Source organism: Eleutherodactylus coqui, chromosome 12 (genome assembly GCF_035609145.1).
Source record: "Eleutherodactylus coqui strain aEleCoq1 chromosome 12, aEleCoq1.hap1, whole genome shotgun sequence".
NCBI lineage: Eukaryota > Metazoa > Chordata > Amphibia > Anura > Eleutherodactylidae > Eleutherodactylus > Eleutherodactylus coqui.
In genome coordinates, this window is record NC_089848.1 from 29,535,394 (window position 1) to 29,547,952 (window position 12,559).

The 12,559-nt window shown below is 48.1% G+C and overlaps 2 protein-coding genes across 2 annotated transcripts in view; both read left to right on the forward strand.

The window, feature by feature from the left end:
- The window catches only part of LOC136586548 (polycystin-1-like protein 1), a 258,667-nt gene that overhangs the window by 197,221 nt on the left and 48,887 nt on the right, over window positions 1-12,559 (forward strand). Inside the window, exons 40-42 of the mRNA XM_066584683.1 lie at window positions 2,287-2,439; window positions 2,961-3,079; window positions 5,334-5,444. Coding sequence (XP_066440780.1) covers window positions 2,287-2,439; window positions 2,961-3,079; window positions 5,334-5,444 — 383 coding nt within the window. The remainder of the gene's footprint in view (window positions 1-2,286; window positions 2,440-2,960; window positions 3,080-5,333; window positions 5,445-12,559) is intronic.
- Window positions 9,231-11,613, forward strand: LOC136586776 (uncharacterized). Its single transcript, XM_066584993.1, has 2 exons — window positions 9,231-9,922; window positions 11,044-11,613. The coding sequence occupies exons 1-2, from the start codon at window positions 9,311-9,313 to the stop codon at window positions 11,338-11,340; spliced, it is 909 nt and encodes a 302-aa protein (XP_066441090.1). The 5' UTR covers window positions 9,231-9,310; the 3' UTR covers window positions 11,341-11,613.

A 12,559-nucleotide genomic window follows, 5' to 3' on the forward strand; every position in this document is an offset into this window, starting at 1 on the left:
GCACATAGAATTGAATAATCAAGTTGAGACCCATTAACTTTTCCTATTTATGACATAATCAATGCTCGTGCCAAATTTCCCGTTTCTATGGCACCGGAAAGTGAAAAAATTACATTCCGCACATAAAATTTGGACGCTAATTCTTTTGCGCTAGAATTAAATAATCGAGTTGGGACCTATGAACTTTTCCTATCTATGACATAATCAATGCTCGTGCCAAATTTCACGTTTCTATGACACCGGAAAGTGAGAAAATTAGATTCCGTACGTAAAATTTTGGACGCTAATTCTTTTGCGCATAGAATTGAATAATCGAGTTGGGACACATTAACTTTTCCTATTTATGACATAATCAATGCCCGTGCCAAATCTCATGTTTCTATTACATTGGGAAGTGAGAGATTTAGATTATGTACGTAAAATTTGGACGCTAATTCTTTTGCGCATAGAATTGAATAATGGAGTTGGGACCCATTAGCTTTTCCTATTTATGACATTATCAATGCTCGTGCCAAATCTCCCGTTTCTATGACACCGGAAAGTGAAAAAATTAGATTCCGTACGTAAAATTTGGACGCTAATTCTTTTGCGCATAGAATTGAATAATGGAGTTGGGACCCATTAACTTTTCCCATTTATGACCTAATCAATGCTCGGGCCAAATTTTAAGTTTCTATGACATTGGAAAGTGACAGATTTAGATTACGTACGTAAAATTTCGACGCCAATTCTTTAGCACTAGAATTGAATAATCGAGTTGGGACCCAATTACTTTTCCTATTTTGGAGATAATGAAATTTGGCACACGCATAGATGTTTCTACGACATCGGGAAGTTGGAGAACTTTTGGCCAGTCAGTCAGGGCTTTCGTCTATATATATATATATATATATATATATATATATATATATATATATATATATATATATATATATATATATATATATATATATATATATATATATATATATATATATATATATATATATATATATATATATATATAGATATAGATATAGATATAGATATATATATATATATATATATAGATATATATATATATATATAGATATATATATATAGATATATATATATATAGATATATATATATATATATATATAGATATATATATATATAGATATATATATATATAGATATATATATATATAGATATATAGATATAGATATATATATAGATATATAGATATAGATAGATATATATATATATATATATATATAAAGACGAAAGCCCTGACTGACTGGCCAAAAGTTATATATATATATATATATATATATATATATATGAGCCCCATCCAAACCAGTCCCATTTTAACCTGAGGAAGGATCTCTAGAAGATCTGAAAGCTCGCTGTACCATCATGTATTTTTGTCAGACAGTAAAAGGTCTCATATCTACAAGAATACTTTGTTCTCAGTAAGAGAAACCATCACACTTTGCTCTACTGCCGACTCCGGACGAAACCCCCTTTTTGACTCCCCAAAGGCTCAAGCTACGGCTCCTCAATTTTTATTTTGTATTCTGTTCTGGTAGAATGAAAGCTGAGCTCTGATTGGCTGCTTGGGGCAACTAAGACCGTTTTTATTTTACTAGTAGCATAAATGCTGGACACATTCCGCAACATTTCCTCATCCAGTCAGAATCCGCAGCATTGGTGCTGATCTGTGCTTGAAATCATCTGCGTATCCACAGCTGCTTTTAGAAGATACAGCGCTCCCCCCTCACCTCCGAAGTCTTCACATTGTCAGCGCCCCCTTTGACCCGCTACCCGGGCAGTCTGTAGTGAGCACTGCGCCATTGTTAAGGTGATGCCACTTACACATCACCTGACTAATGGCACTTTGCTCACTAACATTCATTAAAAACTGCATACCTTTTCATAAGTTTGGTGCTTATTGGGCGGTCCTCAAGACAGATAGTGAAATCTCCGCCTAGAGTGTTTTCACTTAATTTGCATTATAATATTCATCCATTTCTGTCTTAAGACATACTAAATCTGCCGGAAATCACACTCAGAAGTGTTAAGGAGTGAGGAAAGTCACAAAGTATTGAGCAAATATGACCTGCTTGACAATTAGGACCTTCACACCACAGAACTGGCGCATCGCTGCAGCCGCAGTGTGGGAAGGATGCCTAAGAGTATTTGTTAACGAGACCCCGGCTCCTCGGGAGACGGCAGAAACTAATGTAGATGGTTACAACTGAGGCTGGGCAAGTGATTCTCTATGACGGGGCGGCTCATAAATACTGTAAATGACTTTCTGCAGATTTTCCTCGCTGCTCTGTTTGTAGCGTGGCAGAAGAGACAGAGGACTGACTTCTTTTGCGAAGCATTAAGTGAAGATGTGAAGTACATTGTTGGTGAACCAGGTCTGCCTTTATCACGACAGAGAAGTCATGAGAAATCAAACTTTGAAAAGGTATCGTGTGAAACCTCCCAAGGATGGATGCTTCGTAATAATCATGAGAACTTTGTAACATTTCTGTTATTGACGTCTGTATTTTAGGTCTCCTGCAGACGGCCGGTTCGGATCCCGATGCGAGATGCGAGCCGTGACCAGCAGTGATCCGTGGCTCACCTCCTCCAGCGTCTCCTCTGCTGTGCTATGTGCCGGCTGCCGCCCAGCCGGCACATGAGCAGAGTTGGCGTGTTAGCCGTGACGTTTCTGTGCGGCCCTCTGCGAGGCTCGCACAGGAATAGGACATGCCGCGATATGTTTACCGTACGAGTTTTCACAATGTCAAATTGCGTCTGTCTGCATAGGATTACGTTATCTAATACAATCCTATAGCAGCGGGCACGGGCGAAAATTCAACGGGAAATCGCGCCGCTGAATATCTGCCCGTGTGCAGGAGGCCTAATGGATATAGAACACAGACATCTATACAAATGCTAATCGTGGCTTCTTGTTTATTTGGATTATTTGCATATTTTTAACAGATCCTTGCTGCCCGGAGACGAGCTCGCTATTTACGCCTGGCGCGTCCGCCTACCCCGGCTCAGTTAAAGATGGCCAAAGACAAACTCAGAAGGAAAACCATCATTGGAAAAATCTTCAGGTGACGGATACACGGTCTGCAGGGAAGGCTGTAATTACAGAATCTGCATCCAGTACTTATTGCTGTATCAGCGCACATGTGACAGGAAATAAACACTTTTGTGTTCGCAAATATCCCAATTTGTGTTATCAAATATCTCGCTTAACTACTAAATCGGTCAGATTATTACTATTAGTATGTATTATTTCCTAGATGTAGGAGTCATCCTGTACTAACGTCTGTTTTTACAGTAAGCTCCCGTACTGACGTGTGTTTTTACAGTAAGTCCCCGTACTGACGTGTAGTTTTACAGTAAGCTCCCTGTACTGACGTGTATCTTTACAGTAAGTTCCCGTACTGACGTGTATTTTTACAGTAAGTCCCCGTACTGACGTGTATTTTTACAGTAGGCTCCCGTACTGACGTGTATCTTTACAGTAAGTCCCCGTACTGACGTGTGGTTTTACAGTAAGTCCCCGTACTGACGTGTGGTTTTACAGTAAGTCCCCGTACTGACGTGTGGTTTTACAGTAAGTCCCCGTACTGACGTGTGGTTTTACAGTAAGTCCCCGTACTGACGTGTGGTTTTACAGTAAGTCCCCGTACTGACGTGTGGTTTTACAGTAAGTCCCCGTACTGACGTGTGGTTTTACAGTAAGTCCCCGTACTGACGTGTGGTTTTACAGTAAGTCCCCGTACTGACGTGTGGTTTTACAGTAAGTCCCCGTACTGACGTGTGGTTTTACAGTAAGTCCCCGTACTGACGTGTGGTTTTACAGTAAGTCCCCGTACTGACGTGTGGTTTTACAGTAAGTCCCCGTACTGACGTGTGGTTTTACAGTAAGTCCCCGTACTGACGTGTGGTTTTACAGTAAGTCCCCGTACTGACGTGTGGTTTTACAGTAAGTCCCCGTACTGACGTGTGGTTTTACAGTAAGTCCCCGTACTGACGTGTGGTTTTACAGTAAGTCCCCGTACTGACGTGTGGTTTTACAGTAAGTCCCCGTACTGACGTGTGGTTTTACAGTAAGTCCCCGTACTGACGTGTGGTTTTACAGTAAGTCCCCGTACTGACGTGTGGTTTTACAGTAAGTCCCCGTACTGACGTGTGGTTTTACAGTAAGTCCCCGTACTGACGTGTGGTTTTACAGTAAGTCCCCGTACTGACGTGTGGTTTTACAGTAAGTCCCCGTACTGACGTGTGGTTTTACAGTAAGTCCCCGTACTGACGTGTGGTTTTACAGTAAGTCCCCGTACTGACGTGTGGTTTTACAGTAAGTCCCCGTACTGACGTGTGGTTTTACAGTAAGTCCCCGTACTGACGTGTGGTTTTACAGTAAGTCCCCGTACTGACGTGTGGTTTTACAGTAAGTCCCCGTACTGACGTGTGGTTTTACAGTAAGTCCCCGTACTGACGTGTGGTTTTACAGTAAGTCCCCGTACTGACGTGTGGTTTTACAGTAAGTCCCCGTACTGACGTGTGGTTTTACAGTAAGTCCCCGTACTGACGTGTGGTTTTACAGTAAGTCCCCGTACTGACGTGTGGTTTTACAGTAAGTCCCCGTACTGACGTGTGGTTTTACAGTAAGTCCCCGTACTGACGTGTGGTTTTACAGTAAGTCCCCGTACTGACGTGTGGTTTTACAGTAAGTCCCCGTACTGACGTGTGGTTTTACAGTAAGTCCCCGTACTGACGTGTGGTTTTACAGTAAGTCCCCGTACTGACGTGTGGTTTTACAGTAAGTCCCCGTACTGACGTGTGGTTTTACAGTAAGTCCCCGTACTGACGTGTGGTTTTACAGTAAGTCCCCGTACTGACGTGTGGTTTTACAGTAAGTCCCCGTACTGACGTGTGGTTTTACAGTAAGTCCCCGTACTGACGTGTGGTTTTACAGTAAGTCCCCGTACTGACGTGTGGTTTTACAGTAAGTCCCCGTACTGACGTGTGGTTTTACAGTAAGTCCCCGTACTGACGTGTGGTTTTACAGTAAGTCCCCGTACTGACGTGTGGTTTTACAGTAAGTCCCCGTACTGACGTGTGGTTTTACAGTAAGTCCCCGTACTGACGTGTGGTTTTACAGTAAGTCCCCGTACTGACGTGTGGTTTTACAGTAACTTCCCGTACCGACGTGTGGTTTTACAGTAACTTCCCGTACCGACGTGTGGTTTTCCAGTAAGCTCCCGTACCGACGTGTATTTTTCCAGTAAGTCCCCGTACCGACGTGTATCTTTACAGTATTTTCCCGTACTAACGTGTATTTTTTTTCCCCCCCAGGGAGCTGGCGGTGTATATCATCATGGCCTCCATGTTAATTTCCATTATAGTTGGACAATCTTCTCCAAATGAATATTCCGTAAACGGCGCTGTAAGGGATGTATTCACAAGGTAGGCGCTGTAAGGGATGGATTCACCAGGTAGTCGCCGTAAGGGATGGATTCACCAGGTAGGCGCCGTAAGGGATGGATTCACCAGGTAGGCGCCGTAAGGGATGGATTCGCCAGGTAGGCGCCGTAAGGGATGGATTCGCCAGGTAGGCGCCGTAAGGGATGGATTCGCCAGGTAGGCGCCGTAAGGGATGGATTCGCCAGGTAGGCGCCGTAAGGGATGGATTCGCCAGGTAGGCGCCGTAAGGGATGGATTCGCCAGGTAGGCGCCGTAAGGGATGGATTCGCCAGGTAGGCGCCGTAAGGGATGGATTCGCCAGGTAGGCGCCGTAAGGGATGGATTCGCCAGGTAGGCGCCGTAAGGGATGGATTCGCCAGGTAGGCGCCGTAAGGGATGGATTCGCCAGGTAGGCGCCGTAAGGGATGTATTCGCCAGGTAGGCGCCGTAAGGGATGGATTCGCCAGGGAGGCGCCGTAAGGGATGGATTCACCAGGTAGGCGCCGTAAGGGATGGATTCACCAGGTAGGCGCCGTAAGGGATGGATTCACAAGGTAGGCGCCGTAAGGGATGTATTCACAAGGTAGGCGCGCCGTAAGGGATGGATTCACCAGGTAGGCGCCGTAAGGGATGTATTCACCAGGTAGGCGCCGTAAGGGATGGATTCACCAGGTAGGCGCCGTAAGGGATGGATTCACCAGGTAGGCGCCGTAAGGGATGGATTCACCAGGTAGGCGCCGTAAGGGATGGATTCACCAGGTAGGCGCCGTAAGGGATGGATTCACCAGGTAGGCGCCGTAAGGGATGGATTCACCAGGTAGGCGCCGTAAGGGATGGATTCACCAGGTAGGCGCCGTAAGGGATGGATTCACCAGGTAGGCGCCGTAAGGGATGGATTCACCAGGTAGGCGCCGTAAGGGATGGATTCACCAGGTAGGCGCCGTAAGGGATGGATTCACCAGGTAGGCGCCGTAAGGGATGGATTCACCAGGTAGGCGCGCTCACATGGGGGATTGGGGTTGTTTAACACATCAATGTTTTGTTTTCTAATAACTGTTGGAATCAAGTAAAGCATTTAGTTTAAAGAACGTTAAAGGTGTTTCCCCATGACATCATGACAGCATACGCTGGAGGTTGCTCACCTGCTGACCTGAAGGGACAGGAAAAGGCAGAGCATAAAAAGCACCTCCCCTCCACCAACACCAGTGTTTTTCCTGTCCCTTCAGGACAGCAACGGCAGAGCTCCAGCAACGCTGTCCCATGCCGGAGGAGGACTTACCGGCGAAGCGGCGGCGTGATTCCTCGGGCAGCCCCGGCAAACCCAGTGGGAAGGACCCCATCTGGGAGCTTTCCGGCGACTGCGTGGGCCGGAGTCCAAGTAAGGGCTGCCGGCACCACTGCGGCCGTCATTTCGGGCGGCGGCCGTCATCTCCGGTGGGCCGGGGTCCAAGCACGGGCTGCCGGCACCACTGCGGCCGTCATTTCGGCGGCGGCCGCCATCTCCGGGTCCAGGGCCGACAGGAGCGCTCCAGGGGGCGTGGTTTCGGCGGATACAGCGCGGTGACGTCTGACGCTCCGCAAAGGGGGCGTGGCCTGGCGCGGCCGGCGCCAAATTCAAAATCTGCTGCCCCTGCATCAGCTGGTGGTGTTTCTCCACGCTAAGGAACGATCCTAAGCACAGGAAACGTTCCTGCAAGGCGCAAGATGTCGACCAGAGAGGACCCAGAGACCCTCCTAACTGTAAGTGGTCCAGTGGACCAACCTACACCTGCACTACATACACTTCCCGACTAACAGAGTTTCCCTTGTCTTACAGGACAGGGATACTCAAAAACCGAGGGAGGCTAGACGAAGGAGTAAAAAATGTCCAGTATGTCTAACCAAACTTGACGACTCCTGCACAAAAACGCTATGCGCTACCTGCTCCGCAAAAATTTTGCAGGAGGAAAAAACTTCCCTTATGGCCGAAATTCGGTCAGTTGTCCGAGAAGAAGTGCAGTCCTCTCTCTCGGACCTCCAACCTGGGCCTTCCGGGGTTAGACGCAGGTCGGTTCCGGCGGTGTCTGAGTCTGACTCCGACATAGCGGAAAACGTGGATTTTGACGGGGAAGTGACGCAGGAGGACAAGAAATATCTTTTCTCTACCGCAGACATGGATCAACTGCTAAAAGCGGTACGCAGGACCATGCAGGTGGAGGAAGACGTGCAGCAACCCCGCACAGTCCAGGAGGATATGTTCGCGGGGTTACTCCCACAACAAAAATCTTCATTCCCCGTAAACGCCACACTCAAGCAGCTGATCCTAAATGAGTGGGAGAGCGCGGATCAGGCTCCGCTAATCCCCAGGGAATTTAAAGAACGCCTGTTATTTCCGGGAGATGAAGTGTCCTTTTTGGACGAGATACCTAAAGTCGATACTGCAATTGCCATGGTATCCAGAAAGTCCGGGTTGCCCTTTGAGGATACGTCCCACTTAAAGGACCCGTTGGACCATAAGGTGGACACAACCATGCGTAAAGCCTGGTCTACCTCCGGTCTCATCATGAAAGCTAACATCGCGGCCACTTCCGTGGCTCGTTCCATGGCAATCTGGTTGGACCAATTCGCAGCCCTAGTCGACCAAAAAGCCCCTAGGGAGGAGTTCGCAAGTGGCATCCCTCTGCTGCGAATGGCAACAGGGTTCCTGGCGGATGCTTCGATGGAAACAGTCCGCCTCGGAGCCCGCATGGCAGCCCTATCGAACACCGCCAGAAGGGCAGTGTGGGTGAAAGAGTGGTCAGGGGACGCAGCGTCCAAGAATAGGCTATGTACCCTACCGTTCCGGGGCGGGCGTATATTCGGACCAGACCTGGATCGCCTGCTGGAGAAAGCAGCCGACAAGAGTCACGGACTGCCTGCCACCAGACCACCCAAGAGACCCTTCACCCCTCATCCCTCGTCTACGTACGCCGGGAAGGGGAAGACCGGAAGATGGTCTTATCCAAAGGGCGGAAGGGGTAAGACTTTAACTTTTGTCCCTCAGCCCATACTTTCGGGCCCGGTAGGGGGTAGACTGGCTCGCCGTTCCCATAGCTGGCGGAGGGGTACAGGATCGAGCTACTATCCCGCCCCCCGGACAGGTTTATAATAACCCCAACCCAGTCTCCAGGCCTAGAACAGGCTCTGTTGGAGGGCGTACGGAACCTGCAGGGTCTCGGCGCGGTTATCCCGGTCCCTAAGAAGGAACAGGGAAAAGGTTTCTATTCCCCCCTCTTTCTGGTTCCCAAACCAGACGGCTCCCACCGCACCATTATGAATCTAAAACAACTGAATAAATTCATTGAATATAGGAAATTCAAAATGGAAACCATTAGAACTGCAACTCCTCTAATTGCCAGGGATAACGTAATGGCTACAATAGACCTTAAGGATGCCTATTTTCATATCCCTATTTACGCCAACTCACAAAAGTTCCTGAGGTTTGCGCTGAGGGTGGAGGGGGAAATCCGCCACTTCCAGTTCGTCTGCCTACCATTTGGAATCTCTTCGGCTCCGCGAATTTTTTCCAAAGTCGTGATAGAAATGGTGGCCTTCTTACGAAATCAGGGTGTCATGATCATCCCCTACCTAGACGACTTCCTGTTGGTGGCAGATTCCCCGTCTACTCTGAGATCACACTTGGAGTCCACATTGCAATTATTTAGGGAGCTTGGCTGGATTGTTAACGAGTCTCTAAATCCAACATGGAGCCAGAAACCAGGAAGAAATTCCTGGGTGTCATCCTGGATTCCAGTCTACAAAATTCGTCCCTTCCTCCCCTAAGAAAATATCTTATCATAGAGGAATGTTCCAACCTCTATAAAAAGCATAGGGTAACGATAAGAGACGCAATGCGGATCCTGGGACTAATGACTTCGTGCATCGGCGTGGTCCCCTGGGCCCAGTTCCACAGTCGCGGACTCCAGTCACTAATTCTCCAGAATTGGGACAAGCTGCAGGCTTCGCTTGATCAGACAATCCCCATTCCTGCAGAAGCCAGAGCTTCACTCCGTTGGTGGGTGTCGTCGGACAACCTGTCTCAGGCATCCGATTGGAATTTGGACCCGGCCGTAATAATCACGACCGATGCCAGCGCCAAAGGGTGGGGGGCCCACTTTGAAGGCGGTTATGTACAGGGGGCCTGGGACGTTCACGAGAAAGCTAGCTCATCGAACTTTAGGGAGCTTAAAGCTGTATGGAAATCCCTGCGTAGCCTGCAAACGCGGTTAGTGGCGAAACATGTGAGGATCTTCTCAGACAATATGACAACAGTATCACTCATTCGCCACCAGGGTACCACCAGGAATCCTCCACTACAACGACTGGCGGGGCGGATCCTTCAATGGGCGGAAGGCACAACAAAGTCCCTATCGGCCTTTCATATAAGAGGAGCCGAGAACTCAACAGCGGACTTTTTAAGCAGAAGGAAAGTGGACCCAGGAGAGTGGGAACTCCATCCAGAGGTGTTCAGCCTTCTTGTGGAGAAGTGGGGGGTACCAGAAGTAGACCTCTTTGCGTCAAGCGCAAACACCAAATGCCGGCTTTTCTTTTCCAGAGGCGCAGAGAAACAGGCCTTGGGCACGGACGCTCTCTCTCACCCCTGGGATTGGGACCTAGCGTATGCCTTCCCCCCTCTACCACTAATCCCGCTTCTGCTAAGGAAATTACTGCAGTCAACCCTAACAGTAATTTTTGTAGCACCACATTGGCCCAAAAGACCGTGGTTCCCCCTCCTGAGATCCCTGTCAGTGGGAGAGCCCTTCCACCTTCCAACAAGACCGGACCTACTGTCGCAGGGCCCTCTTCTTTACCCGGAAGTTCACAAGTTCAGGCTTACGGCCTGGAGCTTGAGCGGGTAAAGTTCCTAGGGAAGGGTCTTTCCCCTAATGTTATTTCCACCATTAGCGAGAGCCTTAAGCCCTCGACACACAAAATCTACTCCAAAGTCTGGAGAAAATTTTCGGAGTGGTTAGGCCAGGACATCCAGCAGCTGGATCAGCCAGACGTCCGGAAAATCTTAGATTTTCTCCAGGCGGGCCTGGATAAAGGTTTGAGTCCGAATACACTCAAAGTCCAAATTGCGGCCTTGGGGGCATTCTTCGATCTCGCGCTGGCGGAGCACAGGTGGATTAGGAGATTCCTTAGAGGGGCGAGCAGATTACATCCATTCACACGGGCCACGGCACCACCCTGGGATCTAACCATAGTCCTTCAGGCCTTATGCGACCCCCCATTCGAACCGATTACGGATCTATCCATCGCCTGGCTGACATACAAGGTAGCCCTGCTTGTGGCAGTCACGTCAGCCAGACGCGTGGGGGAAATCCAGGCCCTCTCACGAAGGGCCCCATATATGACTATCCACCCGGACAAAATAGTTTTTTCTTTAGACCCATCCTTCCAGCCTAAAGTATTGTCAGATTTCCACAGGGGCCAACCAATAGTTATCCCAGCCTTTTGCCAAAATTTCAAAAATGCAAAAGAACAAAAGCTCCATAATATAGACGTCAAAAGAGCGGTACTAGCGTACCTTGAGGCAACAGAAAGTTTCAGGAAGTCTGACAAACTTTTCGTTCAATTTCAGGGGCAGGCCAAAGGAAAGGCCGCTTCTAAAGACGCGATCGCCAGGTGGCTCAGGAGAGCCATCCAGGAGGCTTACAAGGCCAAGGGCATCCCCCCTCCAGAAGGATTGAAGGCCCACTCAACGAGAGCGGTGGCATCCTCTTGGGCGGAGAGAGCGCACGCGTCGATTGAGCAAATCTGTAACGCAGCCACATGGACTTCAGGCCATACTTTCATCAAACATTATAGGCTGGACTTTAAACATAGTCAGGACGCATCCTTCGGTAGGAAGGTGCTCCAAGCCGTAATCCCTCCCTAAAAAGCCCATGCCACTTATTTGGTATTCCTCCAGCGTATGCTGTCATGATGTCATGGGGAAAACGGGAATTTTTTCTTACCGATAATTCCCTTTCTGGAAGACATCATGACAGCATACGGGCTTTTTTCCCCCCCTTACCAACATGGTTACCCTAGTTTGTCCAACACATGAGGTAATGTGTATGCTTTAACTTTGTTTTCTGAGGTGTGTGATGTCAATAAAAACACACCTTCCGGTTAAATAGCTGGTCACTGTGGTCATTTGGAACGCACTGGTGTTTGGTGGAGGGGAGGTGCTTTTTATGCTCTGCCTTTTCCTGTCCCTTCAGGTCAGCAGGTGAGCAACCTCCAGCGTATGCTGTCATGATGTCTTCCAGAAAGGGAATTATCGGTAAGAAAAAATTCCCGTTTTTCTGGGGAAAAGACTATTGATTACCGGTCCTCCAGATGAGCCACCAATAGTTGATCGGCTGCGGTCTGTCGTTCAGGACTCCTACCAATCACCTGATTGTGCGCCTGCCGCCAGTGCTGCAATTACATGGGGGCAGAGCGGAAGTCTCTAGTAACTGCAGGCACGGCTCCCATTGATATACACTATATGGACAAAACTATTTGGACCTGCAGAAAATATGCAAATACCGAGTTTGCCGCATGGCATGCTGGGAAGAGCATGGGTAAAATAAAAAGCTGCTCATCTTGTAATAACCGTTCATTCATCTGATCGAGCTCTTGTGGGACGAACTGGAGCGACGGGTACGACCCCGCCGCCACCCACGCCCATCCTCACAACAATCTCTTCTCACAGCCTGGCACGAGGAATGGCGGCTATTCCTGCCCAGACTTACAGAGAACTTGTGGAGAGTCCGCCTCAGCGCCGCCGCTGCGATACAAGCAGAAGGAGTGCTGACACCTTACTAAATAGGAGAATAACGCACCAAAAACATGCAGCGTCCAAATACTTTTGTCCATGTAGTGTGTGTGTGTGTGTGTGTGTGTGTGTGTGTGTGTGTGTGTGTGTGTGTGTGTGTGTGTGTGTGTGTGTGTGTGTGTGTGTGTGTGTATATATATATATATATATATATATATATATATATATATGTGTGTATACGTGTGTGTATGTGTATATGTATGTGTGTGTGTGTGTATGTATATATATGTGTGTGTATGTGTGCATAATTATATATAATACACGTTTTTCCCCCTCAAAAAAATGTTGTAAA

Bases quoted from the DNA above. Each gene is read 5' to 3' on its own strand.
- LOC136586776 (XM_066584993.1), top strand. From the start codon at position 9,311: ATGCGGATCCTGGGACTAATGACTTCGTGCATCGGCGTGGTCCCCTGG. The intron at 9,923-11,043 runs GTGTTCAGCCTT...GTTCAATTTCAG, and splicing joins AGTGGGAACTCCATCCAGAG to GGGCAGGCCAAAGGAAAGGC.